General features: G+C 28.6%; 1 protein-coding gene and 1 pseudogene across 2 annotated transcripts; one reads left to right on the forward strand and one right to left on the reverse strand.

The window, feature by feature from the left end:
• Positions 1 to 8,764: 8,764 nt before the first annotated feature.
• LOC111313378 (uncharacterized) lies at positions 8,765 to 9,738 on the forward strand. The gene has a single exon (XM_022914047.2). The coding sequence runs from the start codon at positions 8,928 to 8,930 to the stop codon at positions 9,267 to 9,269; it is 342 nt and encodes a 113-aa protein (XP_022769782.1). The 5' UTR covers positions 8,765 to 8,927; the 3' UTR covers positions 9,270 to 9,738.
• A 2,687-nt stretch (positions 9,739 to 12,425) lies between these two features.
• On the reverse strand, positions 12,426 to 16,002 carry LOC111313379 (putative boron transporter 2; annotated as a pseudogene). The gene is made up of 10 exons (XR_016332339.1): positions 15,790 to 16,002; positions 15,500 to 15,638; positions 15,145 to 15,310; positions 14,899 to 15,065; positions 14,630 to 14,803; positions 14,421 to 14,516; positions 14,155 to 14,292; positions 13,438 to 13,786; positions 13,103 to 13,368; positions 12,426 to 13,006 (listed from the first exon to the last, which is right to left on the reverse strand). The product of XR_016332339.1 is annotated as a putative boron transporter 2 (transcript).
• Positions 16,003 to 18,740: the final 2,738 nt, after the last annotated feature.

Here is an 18,740-nt window from a genome sequence, read left to right on the forward strand (position 1 = left end):
TACATGAAATATGACGACCTTATTCCTTAGTCATAGAGATCATCATATATTTTCTTTTTTTATATATATATTATTATTTGAGCGTCTTGTTGGTGTTCTGTTTTTGTTTTTGTATTTTTAAAAAATAAATATAAAAACAAATAATAAGAAATAAAATCATCAAACAAAGAATCTTAATATCCAATCTGGGTCCTAAGCCCCTAACAACCTTACCATTATTCCTTTTCTTCTAGTTTTGCGCGTCAATTCTTGCAGTGAATTTGATTTCACACTTTCACCGTCACTAAATGCTATTTTATCCAAGGAAGATACAAATTGTTTCATCATTTTTGCCCATTCACGTTTGGCAGTTTGCTCAAAAATTGATAGGCTCCACCTTTGAATTTATCCAATATTGTATCTCATGTCCAGTTTATGAACATTTACGTTTTATGAATATTCATTGAAATTACTTTATCATTTTTCAATCTTAAATACCTATAAACAGACAAAGAAGCATTTGTTATAACCTAACCCGTTTCAATTAAGCTTTAATATCCGACAAATGGGAATTTTCGTTCTCTCTTGTAAAAGATTCTATCATTTTTCAAATTTTACAAACATATATAACATCGGAAAGTGTTATTACCTAGTTAACAAAGTCAATTCTCTTGTTCACTTAGTTAACAAACACATAGTTGCCGCATCACCATTAGTAAAGGTCAACATTTGGAACCTTTATCTTAAAATTGACTAACCCATCGTCAAGAAAAGATTCGTCCAATACCTCAACTACCATTCCATCAAAATATCATTTCAAAATTAGATGTAATTTATAATTTTATATGAATTTTCTTTAAATTTTACAAAGAATCATCATAAATTATTATCTTTCATCTCATATATATATATATATATATATATATATATATATAACTCAAATATGTAAGAGTTGAGCATTTACCTTTATTGTAGCTTCTCATCTTTTTCCTCGTCAAATCTTAAACATTTTTATTGAATTGAGCATTGGAGTGTGTTTCAAAGAACCAACTTCCATATTCTTTGATCGTATTTTCAACCTGCACATTAAAGTTCCCTCACCTTTAGTCTCTAACCAATTTCCATCTAGCTGAACATTTTAAAACACTATAAAATAAATGAAGTTAAGTTTTTGAGGATTGTTGTTTAATTAAAGAGCACGTTGATAGATTGGGATCCATATGCGCGTGCCAAGAACCATTCCAACAACTTTTGTCGGCGGCTGAGCAAATTGTTAATATATTATATTATGATCACTTGCCGAGCCGTCGTGTAAAACCAGAACGCAGACAATAGTTGTTTAAAATTATCGTCGTCAATACATCATTATTAAGTCTTCTCTAAGGTTTATATTTAATGTTAATACCTAGTATTATGTTTTTACTTATTGTATGCATTTTAACTAGTTTATCAAAGTCAAAAAGTTAATTTGTCAATAAATAAATTTGAATAAAAAAACCTAACAAATGTAACCTTATTTAATGCACTTATAATTTAACTTTAAAATAATTTTTAATATTTTCATAATAAATTTAATTGAAATGGACTTAATCGAACATGTCAACTGCACGCAGCTCGAATCTAATATTAGAACGGTGTGGACTCAGATCCAAGTTTTGGAGTTGATTAAACTCTGACAGGAATTCTACGAGTTAATTAGTGAGTATTTACAGAACTCGTTTCTGACAACTTGAACGGTGGTTCACGTTTGGTAGTGACAATCAATGCTGTTCATTGACGATGGCTTCTTTGTCAGTTTTCTACGCAAAGTACTAATGGTCTGCTGCTACTTTTAATGACTTGCTGCACATTTTTTTAAACCAATGATAAGACTTAATGAGATCATAATGACATCCAAAGCTGTACCTCCACAATTTTTTTTTTTTAAGGATCATAAGTGCACATATTTTTTGTTCATTCAAAATTTTTTTTGTAAAAGATTATGATTATTAAAATATTTATAATCTTATTCCTTTAAGGGAAAAAAAAAAAAAAAAACCCAAATTGTGAAATTGATGGGTAAAAAGAAAGGTTTGATAACAGAGGCACAATGACGCATGGGTGCTTCACGTTTTTCATCATCTCTGACTTTTGGGCTTGAATGTCTGTCACACTTTACACACTTTTCTTTTCCCAACAATTTTCAAGAAGTTGCTGGTAGGAAAAAGATATAGATGAAAAATTTTAACTGAAATTTATAAAGTTTTTTATTAAAAATAATTAAATTAAAATTAAAATATTTTATTACATATAGTAAGTGTGTAAATTTAAAAAAAAATTAATAAATTTTGATAGATATTTTTATATAAATATTTTTAATATAAATTTAGATAAAACTTTTACTGTTAAATAAAATGTCAATAAAATTTAGATTATAAATAATATTTTTAAAAATTTTATATATTTTTAATCTTTATATTGAATTCTATCAAATCTATTAATTTAAATATTTTATTAAATTTTTTCTTAAATTATATTTTTAAAAAAATTTTACAAACTTCACTAAAAAATTTTCATGTAAATTTTGTTGCATTCGCAAAAATTACAAATGCTTTTGAACATTGGAATTCCCTGGAAATAGCCCCTAAGAAAAGGTAACTAGTTCTTAATTTGATAGCAAGTATAATTTTTTTAAATGAAATTTTTTTTATTAAAAAATATTTATAACCCTATTTTCAAAAAATAAATTATTAACATAACTTTATTAATTTGTATTATATATTTGTATTTAATTTTTATGTTTTTTTTCAACACTTTATTAATAATATTAAATAACCAAAACTTTTATAATCAGTATAGATTTTGTCACAATACTTGGAAAAAAATTAGCCTTGTTTCTCATTTATATTTTGATTAGTCTTTAGGGATGAAATTAATTTTTGGAAATGATCATGAGATATGTCATCAATTATTTATAGATTGTTCATCTAATTCATTTTTGTTCAAAAAATTCAAATTCTTCTTTTTAAATAATCAATAGAGAAATCATACACAAATTATTCATTTAAATGTTTGAATGTTGATTTTTCATTTAAATTTTATAAAAGTTTGACTTTATAAATTTATTATTTGTTCATCTAAACTCCTTTTAATTTCCAACAACATTGGCTCTTCTCAAATAGTGAAGACTTTTCACAATAAGTGGCAGAGCAAAATTTTTCATTTAATAGGGATTTAATTTAAATATATTAAATCATATACATATATATATATATATATATTATATTACAACATACATAATTAGTAGATAATATTTGTTAACATTGACGTTTACGTGAACAACTTATTTTTTTTGACACGTAAGATAATTCATAAAACTTTTAATTATGATGACACATAAGATATTTATTAATTTTAAATTATTTATAAGAAAAAATATTCTAAAAATTATAAAATTATCTAAAATTTTAAATTTAAATTAAAATCAATTTAAATTATAATGAAATTTCTTTAAAAATCAATTTAAATTATAATGAAATTCCTTTCTTATGTACATTACCTCATCTCAATTTAAAATCAATTTTAAAGTAATTTATCTTTTTTAATTTATTTGCACTTAACATGATTATTTAAATTTATCAAAACTTTTAAAAATATTATTTAATATCTTTAAATTTTTTTACAAATAATCTTTGCATTATCTTCAATTTTTAAATATATTAGTTATAGATACATATAATTTAAACAAACAATCCATCGGCTTTAAAAAATAGATTTAGATATATCTAAATTAAAATAAAATTTAAATTTAAATCAATATTTGCTATAGACTTTTAATATTGATATTTTAAGAAAATATGAAAAAAACATATAACTACTAGAACAATTTAAAAAAACTCTCATTATTGGTAATTCTTAATTATATAACTTTTCTAATGTCCTACAAAACATATGAGCTAAACTTATTTTCATTACTATTAATCAAATCTCTCTTTTTATTAGTCTATTTTTATTGTAGAAACTAACATATTTTTTTTTTATAATAGATATTATTTCACTAAACATACTATTCACTCTATCATGTAGTATTTTTTTTTTCAAATCAGCTGTAACATTTTTTTCTATTTCTTAATTCATAATAAATTTAATTAGAACCCACTTAAACTAAAATATTTTTTATTATGATTTAATAACAAATAAGAAAATAACATACCTAGTTATCATGTAGTATTTGTTGACATGAACGCTCATGTTGACAACTTTTTTTTGACACGTAAAATAATTTATAAAACTTCTCATTATGATGACACATAAGATATTTATTAATTTTAAATTATTTATAAAAAATATATTTTAAAAATTATAAAATTATCTAAAGTTTTAAAATTTAATTAAAAATTAATTTAAATGATAATGAAATTCCTTTCTCCTGTACTTTACCTTATTTCAATTTAAAATTAATTTTAAAATAATTTATCTTTTCCAATTTATTTGCACTTAATATGATTATTTAAATTTATCAAAACTTTTAAAAATATTATTTAATATCTTTAATTTTTTTATAAATAATCCTCACATTATTTTCAATTTTTAAATATATTAGTTATAGATAAAAAAATATTTATTAAACAATCCACTAGCTTTAAAAAATAGATTTAGATATATCTAAATTAAAATAAAATTTAAATTTAAATCAATATTTGTCATAGACTTTTAATATTCATATTTTAAGAAAATGTGAAAAAAAAAAGATATAAATACCATAATAATTTTAGGAAAACCCTTATTATTAGTAGTTCTTAGTTATATAGTTTTTCTAATGTCCTACAAAACATATGAGCTAAACGTATTTTTCTTACTATTAATTTAATCTCTCTTTTATTAGTCTATTATTACTATAGAAACTAACATGCTTTTTTTTATATGATAGGTACTATTTCACTAAACATATTATTCACTCCATCAAGTAGGATTTTTTTTTCAAATCAGCTATAATATTTTTTTTATTTCTTAATTCATAATAAATTTAATTGGAATTTACTTAAGCTAAGATATTTTTTAGTATGATTTAATAACAAATAAGAAAATAAACTCAATAAATTTGTTTATTTATTTATGCAAATGAAATAAACAATGTACAACTAAATAACAGTAAGAAGAAAATTTGTGTTAGATAACATTTAAACTCTAATAAGCCATGTTGATCACTTTGATGAAATATTTTAAGTCTAGATTTATCAAATAATTATCTAATTAGATATTTCTCTTTAGAAGATAAAGATATAAAATACTAAAATTTAAATATTATTATCTAATTATATATTATTTATAGATAAAATTTTTCATTTAAATATATTTATGGATTAAAGTTTATAAAGATTTAAATGAAAAATCAATCATATATAATATTATATTACAACATATAATAATACCTTGTAAGATTTGCTCACGTAAAATTCTATGTATACAATATATTTTGATGACACATAAGATAGTTTTAAATGTACGAGCAAATAAGCATTTTTGTATGATTACTTACATGTACAATCTATACATAAGATAATTCTTTAATTTACTAAATAATTTTAAAATTTTAAAAATTAAGTTTATCTAATATTTCAAATTTATATAAACGTTAACTTAATTTAAATCACAAAAATATCAACTAACTCTTATTATCAATGTATATCAAATCCAAAATTCAAATGCTAACTTTTAAATATCAAATATTTTTCGATGAAATCATTATAGTTTTATTAACTTTTTGGCTTTTTCGTATGTACATTACTTTAAGCATTTGGGTTAATTATATGTAAAGCATACAAATTAAATATAATTTAGATATATTTCTTTTAAAATAAAAAATTTCAATAATATACATATATCTCTTTTAAATTTGAAAATTTCAATATCTTCATAGATTTTCTCATAATCTTTTAATATTTAGTGTATTTTTTTTAATTAAAAAAATCATTTATTATATCCTTTATACTTTCAAAATCTTTTAATATTTCCTCGATTGAACTTGCATTGATTACAGGTTAAATATGAAGTATGTATTTCCATATTTAATAATCCTAAAAGTATATTATTTTTATTCAAATTCTTTTTTTTAATGTAAATTTCTTAATATTTTTAATGGTTTGATCAATATTGTTAAATTATGATATGTCAATTCTTTTTGTGTTAATTTTATTTTCTAACATTATTGTTTTTTTTTAACTCTTTTTTTATTTACTTCACATTTTTTAATTATTTTAATTACTTTTTTTTTTTTATCAAGATCATAGTTTTCAAAAACTAAAACAAAATTTTGGGGTATATATATTTTTGTTATGCCAAGAAAAAATCATTGAATAAAGAAATTGGTTTTATATCATTTATAGATAATATACATGTATTTCATTTATTAGATTTTTTGTATTATGTATTGAGTTTAACTTTATGAAAATCCTATTCTATGCGAATATTCTACTTAGGTGCCAAATAATTGTTTAGTCATTAATCCTACTACTTATTTTTTGGACATATGAAACTTATCGGTAATGATTTTTAACATGCAAGGTTATATTTATTATAATGTTTTATTAAATGAAAAGTGGAAAACAAAAATAAAGTAAAGAGAATAATTATTATTATTGCTACTATATTTAAAATTTTAAATATTTATCTTTTTAACTTTTATATTAACACATTTTTCTCAATTTAAGAAAGTGATAGCATGAATTGTGCATATGAATATTATGCCAGAAAATATTATTTTTCATGAAAATAATGATAATAAGTTTTGCTTACTCAATAAATATTTTTCAATTCAATAATTTTTAGATTATTTTTTACTGTTTTGTAACTTAAATATGTTTTTATATATTTTTGTAACTTGAGTAGGTTTTTTACATTAATTATTGGTTTTGGAATCACACAGATCTAAAAGTGAGAATCAACTATATTTCAAAGAAATTTCTTTTGGATCCAAAGTAATTTTTTTATCTATTGGTTACATAAATATTTTAGTGTGAATTGATGTTTAATTGTTGACAGATATTTTAATATAATTTTTTGATTTTGTTTGTAATAATAAATTTTAATTAATAATTTCACAAATTTAAAATATTTTAATTAATAAATAAAATTAATTCGTGCATCGCACGTGTCACAAACAAGTTATAATGTATAACAATAAACACCATTTTTTTATGACTAAACTATCTAGATAAATATTGAGCTTATAGCATATAAATTCGTGATAAGAAATTATAAATACATAAGAACCGAATAAAGAAAATTTGTTACCAAAAACAAGAATGTCTCGAAACAATAACTTCTAATTATGAAATTTTTTGTATATTTGTTAAGTGAATAAAAAAATTGTGCAAATAAATATGAAAGAATAAAAAAAAAGGATAAAATACCTGGTATGACTTTAATACCTTATTATTTTTTCATCAATGCTTTATGTTTTGAAAACTAGCGTATAATATATAGTAAGTCATATATACGTATTTGCTTTCATTTCGAAAATTGTAAGTCATATATAGTAAGTCATATATACGTATTTTTTCATTTCGAAAACTAGCGTATAATATATTATCGAAAATTGTACAAATCATTTTGGATTTAGGTAAATGATGTAAAAATAAAGAATAAAATGAGAAAAAAAAAACAAAAAATGCTGTGTAAAAGATACGTGATTTTTTTTTTAGTTTCGTCATGCGCAAGTGTCACGGGTCAATACTTAAGCTCCGAACCTGCGCGGCTTCAGGTCTTGGACATTCACTCATTCGATGTCCCAGATCAACTTACCTGTCACGATTCACACCCTTGTGAGTAATTATCCGCTCTAGCCCCTATGATATCACAATTTTGTCCTACAAAAAGTGTCTCACAAGGAAGAGATGGTGTGAACCCTTTTATATCCCAGTGACTCTCTTTTTATATTCGATGTTAGATTCATGACTCTTCCTTAGGTCCGTGACATTCTGCTCCACCTAACGTCGTGAAGCCCTCGTCACGGAGGCTGACCACCCTGCTTACCTTCATCGAGACGCTTGGTGTAAATTGAACGACTGGCTCTGATACCACTTATCACGAGTCAAAACTTATGCTTCGAATTCTTACGGTTCCAAAACTCAGGCATTCATTTATTTGGTATCTCAAATCAGTTTACCTATCACGATTCACACATTTATGAGATATTATCCGTTCTGACACTTCACAATTTTATCTTACAAAAAATTTTATAAAAAAAATAATATAAACTTTTTTTATATTTTAATAATTTTTTTTATATTCGATATAAAATTTAAGATTTCTTTTTAAATTCGTGTCACAAACCTCTTGCGACTCCGTCATTGATTACATTCATCTTTGTATAAAGATTGGTACGTGCTGCTAAAATTTCGGTGCCTTTTATTCTTAAAAAAAAAAAAAAGGATATTTTATTCTATGCTTTATTGGCCGTAGCGGAAAAAGTGTCAAGGACAGCAGAGAGAGAGAGAGAAAGAGAGAGAGCGAGATTGTGGGGACGAGGGTTTTGACTTTTGTGGTAAAAAATCAAAATCAAGGCAGTTAACAGTGTGGTCGGCGGCAAGAATCGCAAGTCAAAATGCCAGCCTTTGTTTTATGTTTGATATTGCGTCATCTGAGTTACGTAAACTTTCTTACTAGTCTTTACGTCACCATGCCACCAACATTCCCCCATGTCATGATGTGATAGAACCGATCAGTCCACGCGTTATTCTCTATTCTTGCTTTTACGCCCCACGGCCAGGGTTTTCTCTAGAAAATCAACCCAACCCTGATGAGTTCGGCCAAATGCCCTTTTTTGTATAAGTAAGTCGATAAATTTGAAAGAAAAAAAATTGTAAGAAGAAACACCAGATATTGGAAAAAACAAGCCTTTTTTTTTTTTAAATTTCTGAATTAGCTCTGAATTTTCCCCTGTTTTTCTTTTTTTTTTTTTTTTTCATATGGCAACCCAGAAGAGAAGTCGAGTTTGCAGTGGTGAAGATGAGGATAAAGAAGATCAGAAGATGGAGCAGTTCTATGACCTCATAAGGAATTTTCACGAGGCGCGCAATAGGAGAAAGAATGAGCTCAGACAAAGGGAGGAGATTAAGAAGAAGCAAAACAAGACAAGAAGGTTAGATGATGAGCAATCAAGTTGGGTTCCAACTTTTGAATTGGCAGATTTTACCGAGGAGATTGAGTTTCGAAGGCCACCTATCATCTTTCCAAGTCCATACAACAAAAAAGAAGACAAGAAAAAACAAGAAGAAGATGATGGTTTAGATCTCAAGCTCACCCTTTAACCAGCTTCAACTTTTTCTCTTGTTCAAAAGGAGTTTGATCATGTATTGTTTTGTTCTTAGTGATCAATGGTCAATCTCGTTAATACCTGCTGTTATGTTTAAACTTTGAAGTTCCTGTAGAATGCAGTCTCCCCATTTGAAAGATGTTTCGGTTTTGAAATTAAATCACAGCTGGTATTCAATATCATAGACAAAGTATATAAAAAAAAAAAAAAGAGGTGGGTTGCGTCAAGCATCCACTTCCTTTAACGTGGAAAGGAAAGCTTTTCATAAAAATCTTGACTGAAGTACATAGGTGGGTAGGAGACGGGAGTGGTTTTGGTTTGTTTGTTCAGAATTCAGACAGCAGAAACAGTATTTTTTTGTGGTCTCACGAGTAAAGGGTAGGACTCCGTTTGTCCCCAGATATTTTTTATCTCTACCTATTTAACCATAACTCTGCTACAATGCTAAAATCCCCATTAATATCTTTTCCAAGTTTCTTAATCGTAGTTTCATTTCCAACTTGTGCCTGTCAGGCCCCCACATGCATTCTGTTTATCTGTCTTTCACAGTGCAGTGACAAAAACTTTTTATCATTCACACAATATATTACTGGGCAAATTAATTTGTAGTGTCTTAATGCAAATTAATCTACTATCCAATTCTATCAAAAACAATCTCTTGTCCAGTTAGGGTCTGCAAATTAATTTCAATTGTTCAGGCTCAGATGATGTCATCATAACGAATGTAAATTGCTGGAAGTCAATTGCGACAGTAAATTTGACATGGACACAACACCCCCTGATTTACGGGCCCCGGCCTCCACTAATGGGGCCACCTCTACCAACCCCAACATTGTTGCCATTGTGTCATTTCCAAATTGGCCCAGCCTAGGAGGGTTAAAAGAAGAGAGAAACTGGAAAAGTAAATAGGAGGGATCGATAATTCAATTTACAAAAATCCCCTTAAACAAGGTTTCATAATTATGATCTGTTTCAAAAATTTTCAGAAACAGGTTCAGTTTTGTATTTACCGGGGAGTCCAACACAGTGGCCTATATTTGATTTGGGTCGGAAGAAATTGAGCCGCGTTTTTCTGTTGTCCAGCGTATTGATATTGTGTTGAAACCACGTTCATTTTCTAATTGCCAAATTGTCATGTGCCAAAGAGAGTGAATTGGAAAAGGGTCGAAAAGAAAAATAAAAAAAAGGAAGACAAGAAGAATCTAGCTTATGCCATCTCCATGACTTTGGTTGTTTACTTTCTTTCACTTTGGATCTTTAGTAAATAGGATGATGGAACTGCTTACATAAAGGGTGAGAAAGAACACTAGAACAACAATAAGGTGGGACTAAAAGTTATGAGGAATCACATTTTTCACAATCTTTGGTACAAATTTTGTATTCCTATTACTCTTATTTTATTTTATTTTGGTCAACATTGCTTAACTTTAAGCCGAAGCAGTTGAGGTCCCGCGTTTTCCTCATTTGTATTGTTTTCTATAATGGTGCGGGATTTCGGGTCCACCAAAGCATTTAGAAAATTGCATATTCTATGAACAAAATAAAGCCAAATCATTTTTTTAAAAAATTTATTTGGTTTACTATCACATATATTTTTAAATTTTATAAATAAAATTAATAGAATGATATATATTTTTAGATTACATAAATAAATAAAATGTGATATTTTTTAATTTCGTTTATAAAATTAAAAAATTATATTGTCTGAATATATTAATTTATACCACTCAATATTAAATGATGCTTCAATAAATGATTTTAAAATCTAATTAATTTTTGTTTTGAATTTGAGTTTTATTTTTTTTTATTATTTAGAGAAGGAGCATCTAAATTAAATTCTTTAATAAATGAATATATGTCAACGATCGATTCAATAATAAAACAGAGATTTTGAAATCATAAATCTAAATTTTATCACATGAGAATTTAACTCAAATTTATATTAAACTTAATTAATAAAAAAGTTTACCTATTACAAAGGATCAATTTTGGAGGGACAAAAGTGACATAAGCCGCCTAATTTCACGCATCACGACCTTTAGGATTAAGTCATCTGATTCTTCAGGTTACACAGAAATTTACCAAAATATTTATGCAAGTCCAATTTCGAGGTAGTTGTAGTGGGAGTTTAAGGGGGGTGGCTTGGTCATTTTATGGTTGTCTTCTCATTTGTCCTTACTACCCAATTCTCCCTTTTTTTTTTTTTAAATTTGATTGGTCTTTCTTCTTGGAACTAGTAATCCATTTAGTACAAGTACAACTTCCAATGTTCTTAAAGAAACAGTAATGTAACAAAACGATAGCCATTTTTGATGAAGAGAAAATATATGGAAGCAAAGACAAAGGAGACTCCAGCAATTGATGATAATGCTGAAGAAGGAGGAGGAGAAGAAGAAGAAGAAGAAGAAGAAGAAGAAGAGAAGATCAATGCTTTCTTCACTTTGGTTAGAAATATTCGAGATGCACATAACCAGATGTTGATTCGGTCGCAGGATTCAAAGGAGAAAGAGAAAGCAAAAGAGAAAGAAACCAAATCAACTTGGACACCGTCATTCAAATGGGAAGACTTTGCTGAGGATCCACATCTTAGAAACAATATTACAACACTTCCTAGTTCTTCCAAGATTGGAGAACAAAAGCGCAAAACAGAGGAACATCAAGAATTAGATCTCAACCTTTCACTTTGATGTCTAGTCTTATTACTTTTTCTGTCATGTTCACCCACAAAAGATGTGATAAAAATTGTTGTTTGTTGATAATATATTCATCTTCAGGGTTGGTTTATCTTATTACTATGATATTTTTAGTTTCTTTTGCTTGATATTTGCTCTTTCTGGTTTTTTTAAATCATACATAATTAAATATGCAGGAGTTATTGTCATAGCTTTCATTTCATTGGAGATTGTCTTTTACTTTTAGAAGAGTGCGTGGATGCAGTTACGTAAGCTAGAAGCCCTTTTTATCCTTTTATCTTCTTTGTTTTATGCTAAAGTAGATGTCATAATTATTTATTAAAAAACGACTTTCTATTTTTTTGGAGTGTTTTGGATGTGCATCTACTTTCCTTCATGATCTATATTCTGATTAATTTAAACGAAACACTGATTTAGGTAAACTCTGTCTTTCATCTTATGAACAGATTTTCCTGTTGGAATCTGCCATTTCCTTTTCTTTTCTGATATGATATGTTTATGAGGATGACATTAATAAACTGTATCACATATTATTTATAGTTTGACTAGACAAGCGACAAATTGTTTCAGGTCTCTCTACCTGCAAATTTGGTGATCCCTAATATATATTTCTGGCAAGAAATGCAAATGAAATCTGTTGCTACAAATGAAGTTGGGCTTTAAGAAGAAGAGGGAAGAGGGAACATTTAAAAACTCCTTATAAACAGATTTATCAAAATGTTCAACAATATTCCCACTAGCTCGATCCCGGGTTAAGAGGATTCTTCCCCAGATTAGATGGTTTTGGTTCCCCAACCCTTGGACTGTGTGACCCCTTTCCACTTGCTCGGGGACTTCTCTCTCCTTTTAACTCACTAAGACGTGGACTACATTGGAGGCGCGGGCTTTGAAAGCTTCTCGGGTCATTTGCTGGCGTCGCAGTGGAGCTTGTGATTTTAGGACTGCATGTATGCCTGAATTCACCACGGCTTCTGGTAATAACTTCATCCAATATCTCACCATCCCCTGCATAGGATGCTCCATGTCCTAGCTCTAAATCCTGTATTCCCAAAACATCAAAGATGTAAGGGGAAGTTTAAATGATTAGTAATAAATGGCAAGTGGAAAGTTTTGATTGTAGGACACGATATCTTACTGTGGCAATATTAAATGGCAAAGCAGGTGCCTCATCATACTCCGCGGCATTCAAATAAAAAGGATGTGCCCCTTTGAAAAACTTGGGCAGGATGTATTGTCTTATTGGAATTAAAAGCATGATGATCAAAGGAAACATAGCACCGGCAATAGGAATCGAGGTTAAGCCAAAACATACAAGCAGATAAACAGTTTGGAAAATGGTGAATATTGCAATTGTCTTGAATGGAGCAGTCTCCACAAAGGTTGCATGTTGGTGCTCAAGGACTCTGCAGGAAAGAAAAAGCTTTCTTTGTTATACAAGATGGCCAAGGACAAAGGAAACTTTAGACTAACTAAAATATAAATGTGTTTTGAATATCTTATATCTTCTGCTTGGTGAAGTGAAGAGCAATAAGATCCTTTCCCAAAATTGGTTACCCAGTAAGCTTTCGATAGCCATGAAGGCGAAGTAGCCCCATAGGACTGAAGTTGGGATCTTTTTCAGGATGGGCATTGCTGCAACACATCCTCCTACCATGATGGCGTGAAGCAAGTTACTGAGACGCTGTTCTTTTACTTCAATAGGCAATAAATCATCAATCTCTTTCTCAATATCAAATAAAGTCTCATCAATGGAGGCATCAATGTTGCCTGAACATGTAGCAGCTTGAACGGTTGATTATTTTAGTTCATTCAGTCCCTTCTTAAGACAGTTTAAGTAATTAATTAATTACAACAGAAGACTGATAATCATATTTTTTAACTTAAAGACCTTTGAAGAATACTATTATTGAACTCAAAATTTTAAAATTACAGTGATATCATTAGTTAATCATAGCGTAGCATGCTTGATTATGCCAGCAATAATAATTTCTTTTGTCTCACGGAACTTAAAGGTGAAGTCATCTATTAGTCATCGAAGCACGGTAGTCAACTTTTTTAAACACTTCATGAAATTTTATATGCACTGCAACTTCTCCCTAAATTTCTGATGTATAATAGTATTTAATTAGTTTCACCAAGAAGTTGGTATATTTTTTATGTAGTCATGGAAATTAAACACAATCTTACTCGAGCTGAACCATCCTGGTAAACTAAAGGGGTCTGCATTTGTTGATAGGCTTCTTGCATATGTCCATACATTTGTCCCAAGCTAGCATTCCTTCTTATACTTTTGCGTGCTGTTGAAACCAGTTGATTACGAAGCAGCTACAGAATAACCAAAAATCAGTATCAGCAAAATATTTTGATCATAAAAGAAGGCTGAACAAAAGGTTTTTTCTTAGAAAAAGATCGCCAATTTGGACTATTCAGAGGGTTTAAAGAAGGTATTGTACCTGGTGTTTGAGAGTAGCCAAGCTCTTGGTATGCATTGGAGATTGTGGAATGACCCCATTTGCTGGAGGGATGCCAATAAGACCACATAACAATGTCTGCCATCAAGAAGCAAGCAAATTAATGTTAAGGATACTAAACAAAATAAATAATTGTTTGAATGGCAAATTTTAGATTAAGGAAAAAGACTAGGAGGAAACTTATTGCATACCAAGAATCCCAAAAGGAGTAAGTCATAATGGTAGCAAGATGGCTTTCTCAAATTAAACTCTTTCTGCTGAGCAAGTTGAGATGCTACACTATGGTCAAAGTAATATAACACTGTCATCATTGTGGCTGGAATGAAGGCTCCAATAATATAGGCAACTGGAACATTTAGCATGCCCTGTCATTTTTCAAGTTCCTAGTGTCAGTTTATTAGTCCTGTAAGGGGACGAGTATATGTAGTACTGATTGGCAATTGTACTTGGTTAAACATGCCTTGATAACTGTCCAATTTTCATAAGCGCCAGGGGACCAGGGATTTGGGCTGGAGAGACGACGTGGGATTCCTTTCGGAACACTTCCGGAAGGTATGTAAGACACAGCTGTCCACACTAGTACCATAAGTGGCACACCAAAGTCTGCTACAAGGCTTCTAAGCCAACCTGTAAAAAAGCTTCTTTTTAAGTTCTCAAAGCAAATGATGCCATATATCCAAAAAGTGACCAAGGAAAATCAACTTACCTGTCCCATAGCTCCACGACCTTGCATATCGGCTTCTTAATAAGGTGAAAAGGAGGCCAAATGACAGAACCAAAGCAAACATGCCATTGGCAAATCTCCATGAAGGTATAAATTCTGTCAATTTGGGATTTTCATGTCCCGGAATGCGGAACTCTTCCACAAGGCCCTGTACACGAGATTTATTTTAAGTTGCTGCTTGCTACTATATCTGAGTAAAGCTATCAAAAGGTCTAGATAAATCTTTCACATTCCGGTAACATTCACCATGTTACACGAATTGCATTAGTAGCATCTTAATTGGTGTAATTAATACAGTAGTAGAAAATAACTATCAGATCATGATAAATGTTCTTACTTTGATAGTTTGCTGCATAAACAGCATAGCTATAAGCAGACCAAACAGTTCTCCAGCCACACGGGTAAACCTGTTGATTATGGAACAAGCTCCAAAGATAGACAGTAAGAACAGCAAGCCTGCAGTCCACACACATACCCTGGAAAATTAAAAAAAACCAGGCAACTTTTATCAAATATAGCAGCAAATGTATTAAATATCTAATTAATGAATCCTATTGAAGGCCTGACAAAAATATTAACATGGTATGGCTAATTATTCATTAAAGAAAAGTAGAGGCAACAGCTCACCATCCAGTCCATGCTAGAAACAGGTCCCGACCCAAACCCGGTATGTCTTTAGCAAAGTTGAACAAAAATGTATACATAATGACAGTTGGCTCAGCAACTCCTAATATCAGCAAAGGTTGACCTCCAATTATTGAGTGTATAATCCCACAAAGTGCCGTGGATGCTAATGTTTGAACTGCTGTGATAACTCCATCTGCAGATTACAAGGTGAAGAGATTTTACATGTAACAAAATCGATCAGATATATGTTACAAACTTTTCTGTTGCTCACTTTGTTCTTCACGTAAAGTAAGATGATCAGAAGAAAAGAGAAAAAAAAAATCTACAGAAGATTTAAAACTAATCTTTATAGATCAGTTTAGTGTTTAAAATACCAGTATCTCTCTTAAGTTGTTCACCAAATGAAATGACAGGAATCGCAGAAGCAAAGAAAATGTAAATGGTGGGAGCCAGAATCCTGTAAAGATCAGAGTTGAGTCACTAGGAATAACCAATAGGGAAAGCCTAAAAGTGCAAGAAAAGATAATAGACCATGACGAATATTTTTAATATCGGCAAAGACGGAAAGCGTATTATAGCATTGTACCTAAAGCCTGCTTTAAAGCCACCTGTCCAATCTTGCTTGTAACACAGCAGTCTCGCTCTCAGGTCATTTTTGATGCCGTGAAAAGGCACGAAGGTCTCCGCCATGGTTAGTTTTGTCATCTGGAACACTAAACAATTGGCTTTAGTTCCCTTATCCTTAAATAATCTTCTACGAGAGAAGACTGATCAAGCAAAAATGGACATAAGTACGTACTATCAAAGTTTGAGGAAGAGAAATTGATGGTTTGATTAACAAAAGCAGAAGGCACCGTTGGCTTTTAAATTGCTTCTTTTTACAATGTATGGGCGAAGAAGGATGACAGAAAGGATCCAACATATATAAGCTGCAAGGTGATCAGGCAGATTTGGTGCAGATAACTACAAGGGTAAGTGGGAATGAGGGAACACTCACTCTCATTCTTTTGATGGGATGTTAACTGCTACACTCGGCTGCACCTATTAGCTGTTTAGCGTCTAGAATCTGAATTCCAAAATTTAACGGATGATGAAATACAATTCGCGAAGATAAATAATATGTAAAAAAATTATTTATAAATTAAATTTGATAAATATTTATTTAATTATAAAATTTTTATCAAAATTTTTATTAAAAATATTTATCTAAAAAAAATTAAAATTTATTATTATTTTTTAAATTTTATATACTTGATCTATTTAATAAAAATTTTTAATTTTTAATTTATTATTTTCGATTTTATTTAATCATTTTGAATAAAAACTTTCACAAATCTCACTTTGCATAAAATTTTCCCGCATACATGTTTTTGATACACTATACTATAATGACATAAAAAAACAAGATAGGTAAAGCTATAACAAATCTAACTTTATTGTCTTATATTCCAATTTTTACAAAGATTTTTTTTTTGTACATTATTAATATTCATGGAAATAACAAAAGAAAAACGAGCTCTCACATCAGTAACAATCAATTGAAGGATATCATTTAGAGTTTTCTTTCGAACCGGATGTTTTAAATTTCTTTCTTGCCAAAAGAAATAGATAGTAGTTATCCATACAAACATTACTAATGTAGCTTTAAATTTTTTTCCTTTGAAGGTTGATATTGCCCAGATTAGAATTTCACTTGGTGTAAACTCTCGAAATATAAGAAGTGACAATAACTTTTTTTGGTTTGTTGGATCATTGTGATTTAACGGTTGTGTAGATCTTAATTCTTATATAAATTTTTTATGGGATGGATTATAAGGTTTAATTATAAATATATATATATATATATATCCATAAATTTCACTATATTCACTATAAAATTTCAAAATTACAATTTCATATCCATAAATTAACAAGTCTTATATTATAGATCCAAAATATAAGTTTTAATTTTTTTTGTGTATTATTTAAATATGTACTTTTATTAAAAATTCTGATAAAAATTCTTCAATTAAATAGAATTGATCAAATTTTGTTTATAAATGATATTTTAATAATTATTTTTCTACATTACTGGTGGCATTTTGATTGAACATTTTAATTTTTAAAATAAATTTTGATCAATTTTAATAAAAAATTTTACAAATTTCTCAAAAAAATTCATCTAGAATCCTAAATTTCGTGCCGTGAACGTCATGTATATACATATCTGTGCACATTTAGCTTATGTTGTTTTACCATATCCATTCCAATTTCAAAAAACCAATCACCATGACCATATTGGCTACTATTGTACGTAGGCCATGATTCAATTTTCTTGGGATGTTTGTCAGGGTAACGCTAAGTTATCAAACAATCAAAAATATTTTTTGAATTATGGGACTATCACATGCTGCAGATTTTACTTTTGTAATACCGACCTTTTTATTTGTTTATTTTAAATATACTCGACGCACGAACTCTCCATGCTTTTTGTAAGTAAAAAAAAGTGTACAATTTTCTCTCCCTCGTGATGGACAAAATCACGGTTCCCTGTTGCTGTGCTGCATCATGCATGCCATTGCCAACACAAAATTGATTACGTTTGGACCATATTAATAAATAATAATTACTACTTCCATTATATATTATATATATTATAAATGGACCGTTAAGGATATTTCTTAATTTATTCTTTGAGAGGCTAATACACTAACACTCGGTGGAAATTAATGATAATGATTTTAGGTGTATATTTATTTATGATCAATATGTTAAAAATAATACACTTTTTCCTAGCAAGTGGTTAAAAACAAATTGGTATATATTACTACAAAAAGTTAATTTAGTTAATAAAGAGTATTTTTTTTTTTATCAATCAAAGTTTGATCTTTGTGAGAAGCATTCACAAAATAAAATCATGAGTAAATCAAGTTGATTTGAGAACATGTGTTTTCTATATTATTCTAATAGAG

This window comes from Durio zibethinus, chromosome 23 (genome assembly GCF_047325235.1).
Source record: "Durio zibethinus cultivar Kanyao isolate XHJ-2024 chromosome 23, ASM4732523v1, whole genome shotgun sequence".
NCBI lineage: Eukaryota > Viridiplantae > Streptophyta > Magnoliopsida > Malvales > Malvaceae > Durio > Durio zibethinus.

Excerpts from the sequence above, each read along its gene's own strand:
- LOC111313378 (XM_022914047.2), top strand. The coding sequence starts at position 8,928 with ATGGCAACCCAGAAGAGAAGTCGAGTTTGCAGTGGTGAAGATGAGGAT.